Here is a 17,493-nt window from a genome sequence, read left to right on the forward strand (position 1 = left end):
TTAGATCCTTTGATTTTATATAGGTCCTGGATCACGGCTTCTTGGAAGGTGTCCACTTTGTTTCCCGGTGGCAGCTGAGGATAGAATTTAGATTTTGGTTTTAATTTGCTGATGCCTGCTCCCTTTTGTGCAATAGCTTGGCTGACTGTTGTTTCATCCTCATCAGTTATATCTAAATTCAAGAGTGTGGTGAATGCCTCCGCTTCTCTTACACATAGATTTGAAGTGCCTTGATCTTCCAGTTGTGTTTTTGGTGTTACCTTTTTGTTTTTGTTTTCTTCAAAAAACTTTGCTAATTTGATTTTTCTTACATATAGATACAGATCTATCCTTGCTTGAGCGATGTTCATCTTTTTCTTTGGACAGAAATTTATGCCTCGTTTCAAAAGTTTAGTTTCCGATTCAGTGATTGTTCTTTTTGAAAGATTTATGATTTGTAATTCATCCATTATTTCCCCCTCTTCTGGCGCATACTTCGTGTTTCTGTGCCCACTTTCTCGGTTGGTTGATTTGTTTCTGTTGCCCCTTCTTGTCTTTTTCTGTTTGTGGTCCAGCGTCGTCCTCTTCCTCTTCCTCATGATTGATTTTGTGCGCCCCGGCTCTGTTCCCATTGTCTTTGTTGTAGCACGAGGCGCATATCCCCTAAAAAAGGCATTCTTTCTGTGTTTACTGATGTACTTGGTTCGCCTTCATTTCCTTCTGTTGATACTAGTGAACATGAGGATGAGGCACTGCTGGATAAATTAGAGCCTCGTTTTTGGGGGGACATTTGTTTGAAAAAATCATATTTTCTAGAGAAGGTGAAGATGCAACCCTCCTCGTAATCCACCGTGTCTCGTATGAATTTATTGTGTTTACGCTCTCGCACTGTATCTTCATGTTTTGCAATTTTGCTGTCCAGCTCCTCCTTAAATTTAGTCATTTTGCTGTTCAGCTTTAGTGAGGTAATTTCTTTTTCCATTTCCTTGAGTTCCTCCTGTATCTTGTTCAAACTGATTTCAATATGTTTTACCAAAATTGCTACCAGTCCCAGGGATGAGTGTAGAATAAATTCACCCCATTCCTCAAGTAATTCGTTCGATGTATCTTGATGACTGGGCATCAACATGATTCTCAGGCCTCTTGGTATCATTTTTACTTCCAAATATTTTTTTAAAGTTATGAATTCCCAGGACTTGTTTATCTCTTTGCGGCTTAGTTTTTCCCACATTCTCAATTTGCTTTTTACATCCGATTTTGGAGTGTCTGGTTTTGTTTGTTTATCTCCTTTATCCTTTTCCACATTGCCCTTCACAAACATTGTTGTCAGCAATTCATCTCGTTTTGCTGCCCTTTGTTCCATTTTGTTTTCACTTGCTATTCTTTATATTTGTATGTTTTTTTGTCGTGACACGTGAAAAAACAGAGACCGTACTGTTACACATTAAACAGATAGGATACTTCGGCGCGTTTCATTCTCTGATGACATTTGAGTCGCGCTATTCATTCCCAATGTGTAACTGTTTGGCACCAAAGCTGGCTTCGTGTTAGATATGCGTGTTTGACTCGCAGCTTAGCTCTTCCCAACACAATCACACTCTTACCTCCTCGCAGAGCGGTGTGTGTGTCCCGAGCTGTAGCTGCTGCTTCCTCTTGTCAGCGGTCACTCCGGTCGGGTAAAATTAATTCTCTACACGCCGGTTCCAGGTTTCCCGACTTGTGAACGCTCAAGGTGGGTGCGTTCCCTACGGCGGAACCTCGCCGTTAAATATTTCTCACTCTTCCGTGAACACGAAAGTATTGGGCGCACTCGCTCCGATTTTCCACAATTTCATTTATTTAATTCTGTTTTAGCATGAAAACAACAAACGATCTACGCGTTTCAGTGCTCCTGGCACCTTGCTCACGATCACTTTTCTCAAGTTTTTTCATGATATTTAAAGCAACCAATAACATTTGATGTTACATCACATCCTGTTTTCAAATTCTAAGCATTGTGGTATTTGTAGTATTTATATTAAAAAGAGTCTCTAATGGAGTTACACCATTCAATTTTACAAGAGAGTCCCAATAACCAATATTTCATTTCATGATAAGGTGAAGGTTCAATTAATTTGCTTTTGTTTTACGTTTTGTATTTTATTTTATTTTATTTTGTCCATTTCTATCCCTCCAGTGGGATTTGTCACTTTTTCGTCCGTCTTTGTGGGACCCTTATTTTCCATCTGTGTGGTCTTGTTTTTGAATGCGGTTTTCAACTTCAAAAGCTCACTTTGGTCTTTGTTAGAGATGAATATAAAACTCCTCCGATTGGTTGAGGCCATGTGGACTTAGGGTTCTGAAATTTAGGATGTGTCGTGATTCTTTTTTTCGCATGATTTTCTCATGATCCCCTCCACGTACATTCTTAGGTACTGTTTCAATGCCGAAGAATTTCAATTTCAGCCAGTCTCCATTGTGTTTTTGCTCCATATGTTTGGCTACTGCGTTCGCTCTGTCCTTATGTATTGTAGCTCTAACATGTTCCATTATTCGTTTTTTCACTTCCCCTTTGGTGCTGCCCACATACATCAGGGGGCAAGGGCATACAATGCCATAAATTGTGAATTCCGTTGTACAAGAGATCAGTTGTCGTATTTGCCACTTTTTATTATTGGGTAATGGTATCTCCTTGGTTTGTTTTGCAATTTGACACATTTTACAGTTGTAACATTTTACGAAGCCTGTGGTTTTCAGCCAGTCTTTCTTTTTGCTTGTTTTGCAGTGGCTATGGATCAGCTGGTCCTTCAAATTTGGTGCTCTTCTATATGTTACCACTGGATGTGGGCCCACTATCTTCCCAACTGTGTCATCCAAATGCAGAATCTTCCAATTTTTTCTCATGATTTGCAGTAGTTCTTTGCTATTTTCTGAATAATCAGTGATGAGTCTGATAGGTTCAAGTTCATTTTCATTTTTAACCGGTTGTTGCAGACATTTCTGTGTAGGCTTCTCATTTGCTTTATTCCAACATTTTTCAATGTTGCCTTGATTGTATTTACGATTTTTGAATCTTTGTTTCGTTATGGCGCTGTGTTTCTGCCATTCAGAGTCTTCGCTGCATATCCTTCTAATCCGAAGGAACTCCCCATATGGAATGCTTGATATTAGGGAAGCTTGGTGGCAACTGGTTGCTTCCAGTGTCGAATTGGTGGCCGTCTCCTTCCTATGCAGTGTTGTGTGGATATGGTTATCTTTGATGTAGATGCGAGTGTCCAGGAATGTTACCTCCTTGTTGTTGATTTCATACGTAAATGTTAATCCTGTCATACTGGCATTGATGATTTTATAGTAATCCTGGAATTCTTCTTTGGTGCCATCCCAGATTATCAGCAGGTCGTCTATGAACCTTATCCAACACATGATTTTGCTTGTGAATTGGTCGTTTTCAGAGGCCCATGCTATTTCCTTTTCCCAGTATCCCATTGTGAGGCAGGCATAATTTGGGCTAAATGAAAAACCCATTGCGGTTCCGTTACATTGTCTGTATAGCTCTTCACCGAATAGAAAGATATTTTGCGATAAGCATAGTTCAATCATGTCTTGTAGCATTTGGTTATGGTTTTTGTATTGAATGTCTCTTTGTTGCAAAAAAAAATTGCATGCCTTTAACCCAATGTTATTTGTATATTCGTATACAGTGATACGACATCCATAGATATTAGATGGTAATTCTCCTGCCATGGTGTGTTTTCCAGTCGTCTCAATAGGTCATTGGTATCCTGTATATATGAGCTTAACTGTGTTACGTGTGGTTTGAGGAAATAATCAATATAGTTTGAGATTGGTTCCAACAAAGAGCCCTTTGCGGATAGGATTGGTCTTCCTGGTGGTTTGTTCCGATCTTTATGAACCTTTGGCAGGAAATATATTGTGGCTGTTACTGGGTGATTAGTTGTTAGGTATTTTTGTTCATCTCCATCAATCAAATTGTTTAATTTCCATTGTCTTAGTTTTTCGTCCAGTTTGGACTTAATTTCCTGTGTTGGGTTGGTTTTTAGTCTTTCATAATATTTAGTGTCTTTCAATTGTCGGTGCGCTTCAATGATATATAAGCTCTTTTCCCAAATCACTATATTTCCTCCCTTGTCAGCCATTTTTATTTCAATTTGGTCATCATTGCATAGGTTTTCCAATGCTTTTCTTTCTTCCTGAGTCAGATTATCTTTGTAATTAGATCCTTTGATTTTATATAGGTCCTGGATCACGGCTTCTTGGAAGGTGTCCACTTTGTTTCCCGGTGGCAGCTGAGGATAGAATTTAGATTTTGGTTTTAATTTGCTGATGCCTGCTCTCTTTTGTGCAATAGCTTGGCTGACTGTTGTTTCATCCTCATCAGTTATATCTAAATTCAAGAGTGTGGTGAATGCCTCCGCTTCTCTTACACATAGATTTGAAGTGCCTTGATCTTCCAGTTGTGTTTTTGGTGTTACCTTTTTGTTTTTGTTTTCTTCAAAAAACTTTGCTAATTTGATTTTTCTTACATATAGATACAGATCTATCCTTGCTTGAGCGATGTTCATCTTTTTCTTTGGACAGAAATTTATGCCTCGTTTCAAAAGTTTAGTTTCCGATTCAGTGATTGTTCTTTTTGAAAGATTTATGATTTGTAATTCATCCATTATTTCCCCCTCTTCTGGCGCATACTTCGTGTTTCTGTGCCCACTTTCTCGGTTGGTTGATTTGTTTCTGTTGCCCCTTCTTGTCTTTTTCTGTTTGTGGTCCAGCGTCGTCCTCTTCCTCTTCCTCGTGATTGATTTTGTGCGCCCCGGCTCTGTTCCCATTGTCTTTGTTGTAGCACGAGGCGCATATCCCCTAAAAAAGGCATTCTTTCTGTGTTTACTGATGTACTTGGTTCGCCTTCATTTCCTTCTGTTGATACTAGTGAACATGAGGATGAGGCACTGCTGGATAAATTAGAGCCTCGTTTTTGGGGGGACATTTGTTTGAAAAAATCATATTTTCTAGAGAAGGTGAAGATGCAACCCTCCTCGTAATCCACCGTGTCTCGTATGAATTTATTGTGTTTACGCTCTCGCACTGTATCTTCATGTTTTGCAATTTGGCTGTCCAGCTCCTCCTTAAATTTAGTCATTTTGCTGTTCAGCTTTAGTGAGGTAATTTCTTTTTCCATTTCCTTGAGTTCCTCCTGTATCTTGTTCAAACTGATTTCAATATGTTTTACCAAAATTGCTACCAGTCCCAGGGATGAGTGTAGAATAAATTCACCCCATTCCTCAAGTAATTCGTTCGATGTATCTTGATGACTGGGCATCAACATGATTCTCAGGCCTCTTGGTATCATTTTTACTTCCAAATATTTTTTTAAAGTTATGAATTCCCAGGACTTGTTTATCTCTTTGCGGCTTAGTTTTTCCCACATTCTCAATTTGCTTTTTACATCCGATTTTGGAGTGTCTGGTTTTGTTTGTTTATCTCCTTTATCCTTTTCCACATTGCCCTTCACAAACATTGTTGTCAGCAATTCATCTCGTTTTGCTGCCCTTTGTTCCATTTTGTTTTCACTTGCTATTCTTTATATTTGTATGTTTTTTGTCGTGACACGTGAAAAAACAGAGACCGTACTGTTACACATTAAACAGATAGGATACTTCGGCGCGTTTCATTCTGTGATGACATTTGAGTCGCGCTATTCATTCCCAATGTGTAACTGTTTGGCACCAAAGCTGGCTTCGCGTTAGATATGCGTGTTTGACTCGCAGCTTAGCTCTTCCCAACACAATCACACTCTTACCTCCTCGCAGAGCGGTGTGTGTGTCCCGAGCTGTAGCTGCTGCTTCCTCTTGTCAGCGGTCACTCCGGTCGGGTAAAATTAATTCTCTACACGCCGGTTCCAGGTTTCCCGACTTGTGAGTGCTCAAGGTGGGTGCGTTCCCTACGGCGGAACCTCGCCGTTAAATATTTCTCACTCTTCCGTGAACACGAAAGTATTGGGCGCACTCGCTCCGATTTTCCACAATTTCATTTATTTAATTCTGTTTTAGCATGAAAACAACAAACGATCTACGCGTTTCAGTGCTCCTGGCACCTTGCTCACGATCACTTTTCTCAAGTTTTTTCATGATATTTAAAGCAACCAATAACATTTGATGTTACATCACATCCTGTTTTCAAACAAGACCACACAGATGGAAAATAAGGGTCCCACAAAGACGGACGAAAAAGTGACAAATCCCACTGGAGGGATAGAAATGGACAAAATAAAATAAAATAAAATACAAAACATAAAACAAAAGCAAATTAATTGAACCTTCACCTTATTATGAAATGAAATAATGGTTATTGGGACTCTCTTGTAAAATTGAATGGTGTAACTCCATTAGAGACTCTTTTTAATATAAATACTACAAATACCACAATGCTTAGAATTTGAAAACAGGATGTGATGTAACATCAAATGTTATTGGTTGCTTTAAATATCATGAAAAAACTTGAGAAAAGTGATCGTGAACAAGGTGCCAGGAGCACTGAAACGCGTAGATCGTTTGTTGTTTTCATGCTAAAACATAATTAAATAAATGAAATTGTGGAAAATCGGAGCGAGTGCGCCCAATACTTTCGTGTTCACGGAAGAGTGAGAAATATATATATATATATATATATATATATATATATATATATATATATATATATATATATATATATATATATATATATATATATATAAAATGCATAAAAGAAGGAGAGAACTCTGGGTAGTTCTCAAGTTTAGGTGGAAAGCAGCTCCTGTTAGAGCACTCTCAAGACCAGCGACACTCTAATTCTGCTCACCTCAAATGTCTGTTTTTCTATCAAAGATTTTAAGCATAGGAGTAGCACAGTGCTATCCACACTGAGATAGAAAAGGACAAAGGGCTAGACGTAGGTAATTGTAAATTACCGATTCGAAAATATAAAATTTTACCGATTCGGTATTTTTGAATTGGTAATTGCAATGTAGGTAATAATTCGTTAAAAAATACTGAATCGGTAAGATTAGGTATTTAACGAATCGGTATTTACCGATTCGGTATTTGCCATTCAATCCTAGGGGCCTGGAGGCCCATAGGAATGAATGTCAATTACCGAATCGGTAATTACCGATTCGGTAAAATTGTGAAAAAGTCAAGGGTGGCAGGGTGACACTTTGACACCCGGTTGCATCCCTGATTAGTGCTGGTGTGCACATGTGGCATACATACGTGCCCTAAGGGCATGTATGTCTGTCACATGGCACAGGTGTAAATGCACATTTATGCATTTACATAGGAATTCCTTATTTACCACCAACTAATAGTTGGTGGTCAATAACGAATTCCTGAAGGGCAGAATCACTGTTGACAGTGCTTACTACATCTCATTTACCGATTCGGTAAATACCGAATCGGTAAATGATGATTCGGTAAATACCGAATCGGTAAATACCGATTCATTATTTACCGAATCGGTAAAATAGCCTCCTACATAGGAAAAGGCTTTTACCGGTCGGTGATGGCCGATTTCGGCCGTTACCGACCGGTAAAAGCCTACCTACATCTGGCCCAAAGTATTTTGTCAATTATACAGCAAAGTCTTTAAGCATAGGACTAGCACAGTGCTGTCCTTGCCGAGCAGTGAAATGACAAAAGCCATTTTTCGCTCCAGGCACAATATTACAGCATTGAATTGGTAAAATACCAACTCAAGCCAAACTGAAATGAGTAAAAGCAACCCCTGACACAGTGTTTCGCTCTAATTAGAGCCCTTCAGAGAGGTATAGCTTTATCCAGACACAAGAGAGCACCCAGTATAAGTCAAAACAAAACCCTTTCTGGCATAGAGTAACGCATAAATTATGCAAAACAGAATGAGAGAACTCTGGGTAGTTCCCAAGTTTAGGTGGAAAGCAGCTCCTGTTAGAGCACTCTGAACACCAGCGACACTCTAGATCTGCTCACCTCAAATGTCTGTTTTTCTATCAAAGATTTTAAGCATAGGATTAGCACAGTGCTATCCACGCCGAGATAGAAAAGGACAAAGTCTTTTGCCATTCATACAGTAAAGTCTTTAAGCATAGGATTATCTCAGTGCTGTCCTTGCCGAGTTGTAAAATGACAAAAGCCATTTATCACTCCAGGCACAATATTACAGCTTTGAATTGGTAAAATACCAACTCAAGCCAACCTGAAATGAGTAAAAGCAACCCCTGACACAGTGTTTCGCTCTAATTAGAGCTCTTCACAGAGGTATAGCTTTGTCCAGACACAAGGGAGCACCCAATACAAGTCAAAACAAAACCCTTTCAAGCAGAGAGTGACGCATAATTTATGCAAAAAAGAAGGAGAGAACTCTGGGTAGTTCTCAAGTTTAGGTGGAAAGCAGCTCCTGTTAGAGCACTCTCAACACCAGCGACACTCTAGATCTGCTCACCGCAAATGTCTGTTTTTCTATCAAAGTTTTTAAGCATAGGATTAGCACAGTGCTATCCACGCTGAGATAGAAAAGGACTTGCAGCTATTTATTTACTGATTTATTTTTAAATTTTGTAAAGCGCGACGTATGCCCGTAGGCGTCTTGGCGCTAAATTCATCAAGATTCATCAAGCTTAAATCCGCTTGCAAAAGGCCAGATTCTGAGAATCTGGCCCTTTGCGAGCGCAATTTTTGCATTTGGGATTCATCATCCCAAATGCAAAAATCGCTAATTGCGAAATCGCATATTTGCGAGGAATTGCATTTAAGGAATCTCTATTTGAGATTCCTTAAATGCAATCCATTAACCATTTATTATTTGCGAATTCGCTATTTCTGGACGCTATTTACCGCAAAGTCTCACTTCGTGGTAAATAGCGAAAACTTAAAATGCACTATAGTGCATTTTTCTAAGTGGTATGTTACACACACACATGTCCTTTGGACATGTGTGTGCGCAACATCAGGCTAAATTTACATTTCAGGGGTGCTACAGGGTGTCCTTTGGACGCCCCTGGCACCCTTGAAATAGCATCCTTATTTGCGATTAGCAAATTGCAAATCGCAAATAAGGAACATGTAGAAATTGCAATTATTTTTGCGATTTCTACATGAATCCCGTTTTGCGAGTTTTTAATAGCGATACCTTAATAATCGCTATTAAGGACTCGCAAAACGGGACATTGATGAATCTAGGTGAAAGTCTTTTGCCATTTATACAGCAAAGTCTTTAAGCATAGGATTAGCACAGTGCTGTCCTTGCCGAGCTGTAAAATGACAAAAGTCATTTATCACTCCAGGCACAATATTACAGCTTTGAATTGGTAAAATACCAACTCAAGCCAACCTGAAATGAGTAACAGCAACCCCTGACACAGTGTTTTGCTCTAATTAGAGCTCTTCAGAGAGGTATAGCTTTGTCCAGACACAAGGGAGCACCCAGTATAAGTCAAAACAAAACCCTTTCAGGTATAGAGTTACGCATAAATTATGCAAAAAAGGAGCGAACTCTGGGTAGTTCTCAAGTTTAGGTGGAAAGCCTATATATATATATATATATATATAAATATATGTAAAAGCCCATGATGAAGAGGCGTTGTTGCCTTGAAACGCGTCGGGCATGGTGCAATGTGGAATTGAGGAAACTTGGGCTGCTGAAGATAAATAATTCCAGAAGGAACAGAGCACCATCGTGTGTCCTCTCAAGCGCAGTGGTGTTTGTTGATTTATGTCTTTGCACGGCAGCCAGGGCCAGAGCAGGTGAGCGTGTCTGTGCCTCTGTAGAAGCCCATGATTAAGAGGCGCTGTTGCCTTGAAACGCGTCGGCCATAGTTTAATATGGAATTAAGGAAAAGCGGGCTGCTGAAGGCAAATAGTCACAGAAGGAACAGAGCACCGTTGTGTGCCCTCTGAAGCGCAGTGGTGTTTGTTGATTTATTACCTACTGTTGATCGCCAGTAGGTAGTTTTACTTAGGGCCTATTATCAATAGGAAAAGCATATTTTCTTTTCCCAATAACTTTGGCCCTGGTTGATGAATCTTCGCGAATTTTTCAAAACTTATGACCCGCTCTTGTCAGCTCCTATCATGACAGTTTCGGGGTGATTCGGAATGCTGGGGGGCGAGAAAAAATAGGAGTCCCAAAACGTGTTTTCTCCATGTTCCCATAGGAAACTTTAGACATGGCTACAGCCCAAACTGCTGAACGGAATTAAACCGAATTTGGAAAAAGGTAGCCCTCGGTTCAGAAAGAACTCGTTTTGTTAAATGGTGTAAATCTGTTCAGTAGTTCCTGAGAAATAAAAAAAAAGTGGTCATAAAATGCATTTTCCTTTGCAAATTTTAGACACGGCTTCAGCTCGAACTGCTGAACGGAATTACACCAAATTTGGCATGAAGGTAGCCGTTGGCTCAGGAAGAACTCTTTTTCTTATATGGTGTAAATCCGTTCAGTAGTTGCTGAGAAAATCAAAAATAAAAGTTTTGATATCTAGAGGAGCGGAGGATCCACGCACTCTGCAGATCACGAGCTGCATGCTAATTGGCTGTCAACACCTTGATAGAACCGAGGCACAAGAAAAGAGAAAAAGAAATGCACAAAACAAGAAAAGGGGGCAGGGTAGAAACACCCTGACCCCCTAGGCCTGCTCAGGGGGTCCCACAAGGACCCCAGGGCCCAGAAAAACATTTAAAAAAAATTGGCCGAATTGGCGTTGGGTGCGAGGATCCGGCCGTGAAAATTTAAAAAACGAAGCTCTTCGTTAATATTTAGACCCCTGGGTGGGCCAGGTCCCTGGGGCAGTGAATAAAAAAAGTGTGGATGTTCCCAAACCCCCCACACTGCCCCGGGGACCGCCACCTCCCCGGGGCTTTTTAAAAATATTTGCACATGGCCCCCCCACAGTCCCGGGGAACGCCACCCCCGGGGCTTAATTTGTTTTTTTAAAGAAACAACCTGTGTGGGGTGGCTCGAGCCCCCCCACGTGCTCTGGGGCACTAATTAGTCAAATTCTGGGGTCTGTAACGGACCCCCGAGCCCCGGGGACCACCACTCCACGGGGCTGTGCAGATGTTGACAGGGGGGGCAAGCGCCCCCCCTCCTGGAGCCTGTGAGGGCCTTGGGGACCACCACCCCCAGGGCAAGCTCCTGCAGTTTCCCGGGGTGCCCACCTCCGGGACATTGCAGTTTGCTATGACAGGTCGGGCGTTGTACGGCCCCCTCCCATGGCCGTGTTGGCCACGGGAGGGGAGCCCAAGTGGCCCCCTCCCATTTTTTTTTTTTAATATGGGTAAGGCTCTGGGGGATGGGGTCCCCGGGGCCCAAAGAAAGTAAAAAGGAGGGGGGCAACACAGCCCCCATTCTAAAAAATAAAAACGCCCCCTTATAGCAGCACTCTGCAAACACGCCCTGTGAAGTGTTTTACAATGGGGATTTAATTTCCCCTCAATACAGGGGGTCCCTGGGGGCCAACTACCCCACCAGGTACCTCCAGTAAGCACCCAGAGCTGCGTTGCAGAGAGGTGGTCCAGGCCACGCCCCTTTTTACACCTCTCTGCAACGCAGCTCTTTGGCGCTTACTGGAGGTACCTGGTGTGCTAGTTAGACCCCAGGGACCCTCAGGATTTAAGGGGACTTAATCGACCAACTGAAAACACACCACGGGGCGTGTTTGCACAGTGGTGAAGGGAGGGGGCGGGGACTGAGGTGACAAGTGTGCAAACATGCCCTGTGGCACATTTTAAGTTGGGGAATTAATTCTCTTTCCATCCTGAGTGCCCCTGGGGGCCAACTACCCCATCAGGTACCTCAAAAAAGCACCAGAGGCCTGCATGGCAGAGTGGTATTCCAGGTCTCGCCCCTTCTTACACCTCTTTGCAACGCAGCTCTGTGGCACTTACTGGAGGACCTGGTGGGCTAGTTGGACCCCAGGGACCCTCAGGATTTAAGGGGACCTAATGCCCCAATTTAAAACGTGCCACGGGGCGTGTTTGCACAGTGGTGAAGGGAGGGGTGGGGCCTGATGTGGCATGTGTGCAAACATGCCCTGTGGTGTGTTTTAAGTTGGGGAATTAACTCCCCTTTAATCCTGAGGGCCCCTGGGGCCAACTAGCCCATCAGGTACCTCCAAAAAGCACCAGAAATCTGTGTTGCTGAGAGGTGATCCAGACCATGCCCCTTTTTATACCTCTCTGCAATGCAGCTCTGTGGCGCTTACTGGAGGTACCTGATGGGCTAGTTGGACCCCAGGGACCCTCAGGATTTAAGGGGACTTGATCCCCCAACTTAAAATGGGCCATGGGGCGTGTTTGCACAGTGGTGAAGGGAGGGGGAGGGGCCTGAGGTGACATGTGTGCAAACACGCCCTGTGGCGCATTAAAAGTTTGGGAATTAATTCCCTTTCAATCATGAGGGCTCCTGGGCCCACTAGCCCACAAGGTGCTTCCAATAAGTGCTACTGCACTGCATTGCAGAGAGGTGGTCCAGGCCACGCCCCTTTTTACACCTCTCTACAACGTAGTTCTATGGCGCTTACTGGAGGTACCTGGTAGGCTACTTGGCCCCCAGGGGGCCTCAGGATTTAAGGGAACTTAATCCCCCAACTTAAAACGCACCACAGGGCACATTTGCATAGTGGTGAAGGGAGGGGGAGGGGCATGAGGTGCCATGTGTGCAAACACGCCCTGTGGCACGTTTAAATTTGGGGAATTAATTCCCTTTCAATCCTGAGGAATGAATGGGACACTCATTCCTTAATTGCGATTCGCAATTTGCTAATCCCAATTAAGGAATTTTAGAGATTCGCAAAAAAATTGTGATTGATTACCTACATTCCATTTTGCAATTCTCAAATAGCATTTCCTTACAAATCGCTATTTGAGAATCGCAAAATGGAAATTACCTACATATGCCCCTACATGACTTAGTAATTCCTGAAATACATTCTGTGTGGGGCTATGTCTAAATAGTGACATAACCCTGATGCAAAATGTTAGTAATTCTGGGCCTTGATCTTTGAGGCACAGACGATCCACATATAAGCAATTGCAGTAGTCTAATCCTATCAATTGCTGCAGCAACAACCAGTAAGGGTTTATGTGTGGGTCCCAGCAGGGATATAATGGGTATCATTTTGGCTAATCGATAAAGTTGCAGTCGATTTTTAGTTGCCGTTTGCATTGCAAGTAGAAGATCCTCCAGAGGAATGGCTCAGTAGCACAACTGTACTGCACAGGCTTGGGAAGAGCAATTTGTCACATCATCATTCCAGACTTCGCAGTTGAGCTCAGGTGTATCAGCATATTGTGGGTGAACACACCAATGAAACTGTTTTCTAGCAAGACCACCCATTGTTGCCTACAACCCCACACTCATAATAGCAGCAGTTGTGTGGTTGTGGTGGGCGCTGCTTTTATTTGCTTTCATTTACATTAAGGTCTGGTGCTAGTTCTGCATCCGTCCATATTCCCATATTTGAAAACAATCATTAGCAATGCCACTAGGTATCAGCAGTGAAACTTCTTCCAATAGCCCTTTCCTCAGGTATGCTTGCCATAAAGCACCATTATTTTGATTCAACAGTTTCCATAAAGTATAATAATCAAAATAATAACACACAGTGCCACATTAGCTACTCTGTAAACACTTTTGTCATATGAGTTTATTCCCTTTCATGGCTAGGGAGTGTTGTGCAGCTAACATATTTTGAAACCATTGGCACTCGATGGGAGGTTAATAAAACACAATACCACAGATTTAGTCCTGGAGCAGCCATCTTGCAGAGTGCACTGCAAAATAGGCATGGTCTAATACAGTTTCAAGATGACTGCCTAAATGGTTGCTAGCACATTAATCTGTGGCACACATTTTTGAGTATCTATTCCCTATTACCAGCAGAATAGTTAAGTAAATTTTTAGTTTGTGCCAACTAAAACATACTGATGTCATCAGACAATAAAAGCCAAGCCACGGCACATGACAAGTTTAGACGGACTAGGGCAGGCAAGGTAAGCACTAAGAGCTGGATTTAGACTTTTGGCATGTGGTGCTTCGCCCAACGGGGTGGCAGAGGTCTGTACCTCTGCTACCTTGACAGACTACCATGCATCAAACCGCTGGCACAGAAGTCATCTCAGTACTGTGAAAGGAACCACCATCACGATGGTTCCCTTCAAGGCACAACAAATTTGGGGGCACCCCCCCTTCGATTTTGACTACCATTTACCAAACTTTTAAACTTTTCTTGTTTCTCAGTAACAAGCTCCAAAAGTGTGGGTTTATTTCTGAAATTCAAAAAGCTAATGACCACCAGATCCTGGTCGTTTTTCCAGGACGTGGGGACCATTTCTTTATTCACCCTTGAATGGACAGAAAGAAAGGACCCTACAGCATCCAGCCTGAGTACGGAAGGTGGTGTAATGCCCTTCCTCCAGTGGGCCTTGCTTCCTTCGACGACCCGATAGAGTTTTTCGACGCCCTAAAGTTTACTGTCCGCCTCCCTCTCAATAAGTCATGGGGACTGACAGTTTGTCAGACTCAGGCGTGGTCTGTAACTCAGTGTGCACTGCTCTTCATTGCACTTATTTAAACCGTAATGTGTAGATTGGACAGCTGTGCATGAAGTTGTCTGAAGCAAAAGACCTAAAAACGCATTAAATGCAAGTGGTCAGGATTGGATGCACATTTTGCAATGGGAGTCTAGCACTGTCGTTTATGTTGTAATTCGGCACTTAAATAAAGGGCACTCATAAGTTTTCTGCTGAATTACAAATTACCTCTGACCAGGACTCTTTGCCAAAGCACCGAAAGCGCAGTCAGGGAAATGCTGCACAGGCTTCCCCTCAAATCTGTTTGAGATTTGCCTACGATATCATTCCTTTGCAAACGATATGAACTGGATTTCTGTACTTCTTTTCCTATGGAATGCTCAATGGACAAGCTGTCAGGAATCTCAAAATCCCTAATCAAGGGTACGCTTCCTAAGCTCCAAATACTAATTATCATACAATATCATAGTTAAGAGTTACAGAACAAACAATAGGTACAATTATTTCTACAAAGGAGGCATGTATGCCTTTATCACTGCAATTATGTGAAAAAAGTATTATTTCTGACCCATACTCAGCTGTTCATTGAGCCACTTCCACTGCGGGCCTTATTCTAGGTGTCCAGGAATTTAGCCCGTTAATTACACCAACTTTCCAAAGTTAACGATATTATGAGAATCAGTAACTTTGGGGAGGCATGTTGCCAGATTTTATGAATGGGATCTTGAGGGTTCGATTAAAAAACAGGAATTGTGGGGAGAATAGATAATTTGGCCCCCCGTGCCTCTAGCTATTTCTCATTCTCCCCACTTCTTCAGCTGGATCAAAGACACCAAGGGGCATATTAGCAACAAATAGCGATATTTATCACTAAATGTGCTTAGCGCATTTTTTTTATTGCCACACATCGCCGGATATTATCGCTGAGATAACGTGCTATTAGCAATGTTTATCTCAAAAGCCATAAAATATCCGTCGATAGCGGCTCAATGCGTGAATATCGCTGGAAATCCAGCGATATTCAGGCATTAACGCTAATTGGGACTTAACCTGAATATCCACCTCCCATTGGATATACAGGTTAACAAGTGGTCTGAGCAGGCGTTAGGTTTTGGCGATATTTGCGCTTAGTGCAACATTTTTTATCGCTTCGCCTGCCTTGCTAATAGGCGATAGCTGTGTTAGCAACTGTTTTCAGTCGCTAACAGGTTTGGTATGCCCACTTTGCATGTCATTAGCGATAATTATCGCTAATATGCAAAGCGGGCCCCAAATCGGTCGCTATCGCCTAAAAGCTGCGCTAACTGTTGTTAGCGACAGCTTGCTAATAGGGCAATAAAATTATCGCCGCTTTCCCACGAAAAAGTCCCTCTAAGGCGGCGATAATGCCCTTGCTAATATACCCCCAGATCCGCAGAGTTCCCTTAGACTTTCTATTTCCTACGACATTGCTAATTTTCATTACCAACCCCCCGGAAGCCCAAGTGTTTATAAAATATTTAATTTTTCTTACATGTGAAGTATGTTGCACTTTTTGTTCTTGACTCGTTTCTTCTTGTGTTTTGTCATATCTGCTTACTGTTTCACTCTCTTTGTTCTCAGCATCATCAGATTTCATTGTGGTGTTCGCATGGAATGTTTGCTGGTGTTTGCCAAAATATTTTGTCTTTTCTGCTTCATCTTGGCTTTTTGCTCGTCCTTCAAAGTTGGGCTTCTGTCCTTTGGAAATTGTTTGTTGTAGCTCCTCCATTACATTCTGTTGCATGCGATTTGCCATGATCTCTTTTTCTGTCATTGTCTCTGGTGTACCTTGTCTCATATGCTTTGCCTTTTGCGGATACTGAAGCTGACAGCACGACTCCTTTCCTGTGTCATTTTCTTGTTTCAAAATTTCATGTTGACTGTTTTTCCGCAGATTCCCACTTGCAGATATAATTCCTAATTCTTTTTCCCTCTCCTTCACTTTCTCTTGCATTTTTTTCTTTTCCTCTTCAAGCTGCTGCTGCAGTTTTTCTTCTAGTATTTTAAGTGGGACTTTCCTTTGTCTGTTCCTTTCATCTAGTTTCTCCAGGTGAATATTCATAGCTTGCTCATACATCTCAGGAGTGTAGCAAGCCCCATTGTTTTCCTTCACCATCTTCTCGATCATGGTGAGAAGCTCATTGACCTGCTCCTCTCTTTCCTCTGGGGGCGCTCTGTTGGTAAAGGCACAGTATCGGTTACCACAGGTGCCCATCAGCTCATGCAGACTTCTGTTACGTGAGCTACTTAAGTAATGTTCAATGGAGACATCTTCTAAATCATCTTTTCTCGTGAAAAGGACCATCATGTACTTTGCTGCTTGCTCCCCGAAAGAATCTAGGATTCTCTCAGTAGTCTTTTTCTCTTCCTCTGTGAATCTGCCAATCTTTACCACCAGCAATATGGCGTGTGGGCCTGGTGATGCTGTGGTGACACATGTTTTGATCTCTTGCACAACCTGCGCAGGAGTAAGCTCTGTGTCAAAGAAGGGCGGCGTGTCCACAACAACAACATTCCTCCCTTTCCACGTGATTGACTGATTCCTGCATGCCTTATCCACTGAAACGTCACGTGAAGAAAATATATTTTTACCCAGGATAGTATTTCCAGAAGCACTTTTGCCAGCTCCAGTTTTTCCAACAAGAACCAAGCGCAGTTCCGATTGTTCAGTGTGTCTGCGATCCATCGTGTGACCTGTTAGGAAAAATAAAATATGCATAAATACCGAAGCCCCAATTTTTTTTTTTTTTAAAACCTCTCAAATCAAAGCCATTTCTCATTTTCCAAACCTTTCACAGATAAGCATTATTGTAACAACCAAAGCAGAGCGTTTACATTACTTGATGAAAAAGTGCAATGTGAAAGTAATTTACATTCGTCAATACACCTACATGTTGTTTTCACGTTTCTAATTGGAAATACATAAAACCAAAAGACACTGCAGGTGGTTTATATATGA

At 42.1% G+C, this 17,493-nt stretch overlaps 1 protein-coding gene across 1 annotated transcript in view; it reads right to left on the minus strand.

The window, feature by feature from the left end:
- LOC144784019 (GTPase IMAP family member 8-like) overlaps positions 1-17,222 on the minus strand; it is a 44,221-nt gene extending 26,999 nt beyond the window's left edge. Inside the window, exon 1 of the mRNA XM_078662722.1 lies at positions 16,027-17,222. Coding sequence (XP_078518848.1) covers positions 16,027-17,220 — 1,194 coding nt within the window. The 5' untranslated portion in view covers positions 17,221-17,222. The remainder of the gene's footprint in view (positions 1-16,026) is intronic.
- Positions 17,223-17,493: the final 271 nt, after the last annotated feature.

The sequence above is a fragment of the Lissotriton helveticus genome, chromosome 10 (genome assembly GCF_964261635.1).
Source record: "Lissotriton helveticus chromosome 10, aLisHel1.1, whole genome shotgun sequence".
In the NCBI taxonomy this organism is placed as follows: Eukaryota; Metazoa; Chordata; class Amphibia; order Caudata; family Salamandridae; genus Lissotriton; species Lissotriton helveticus.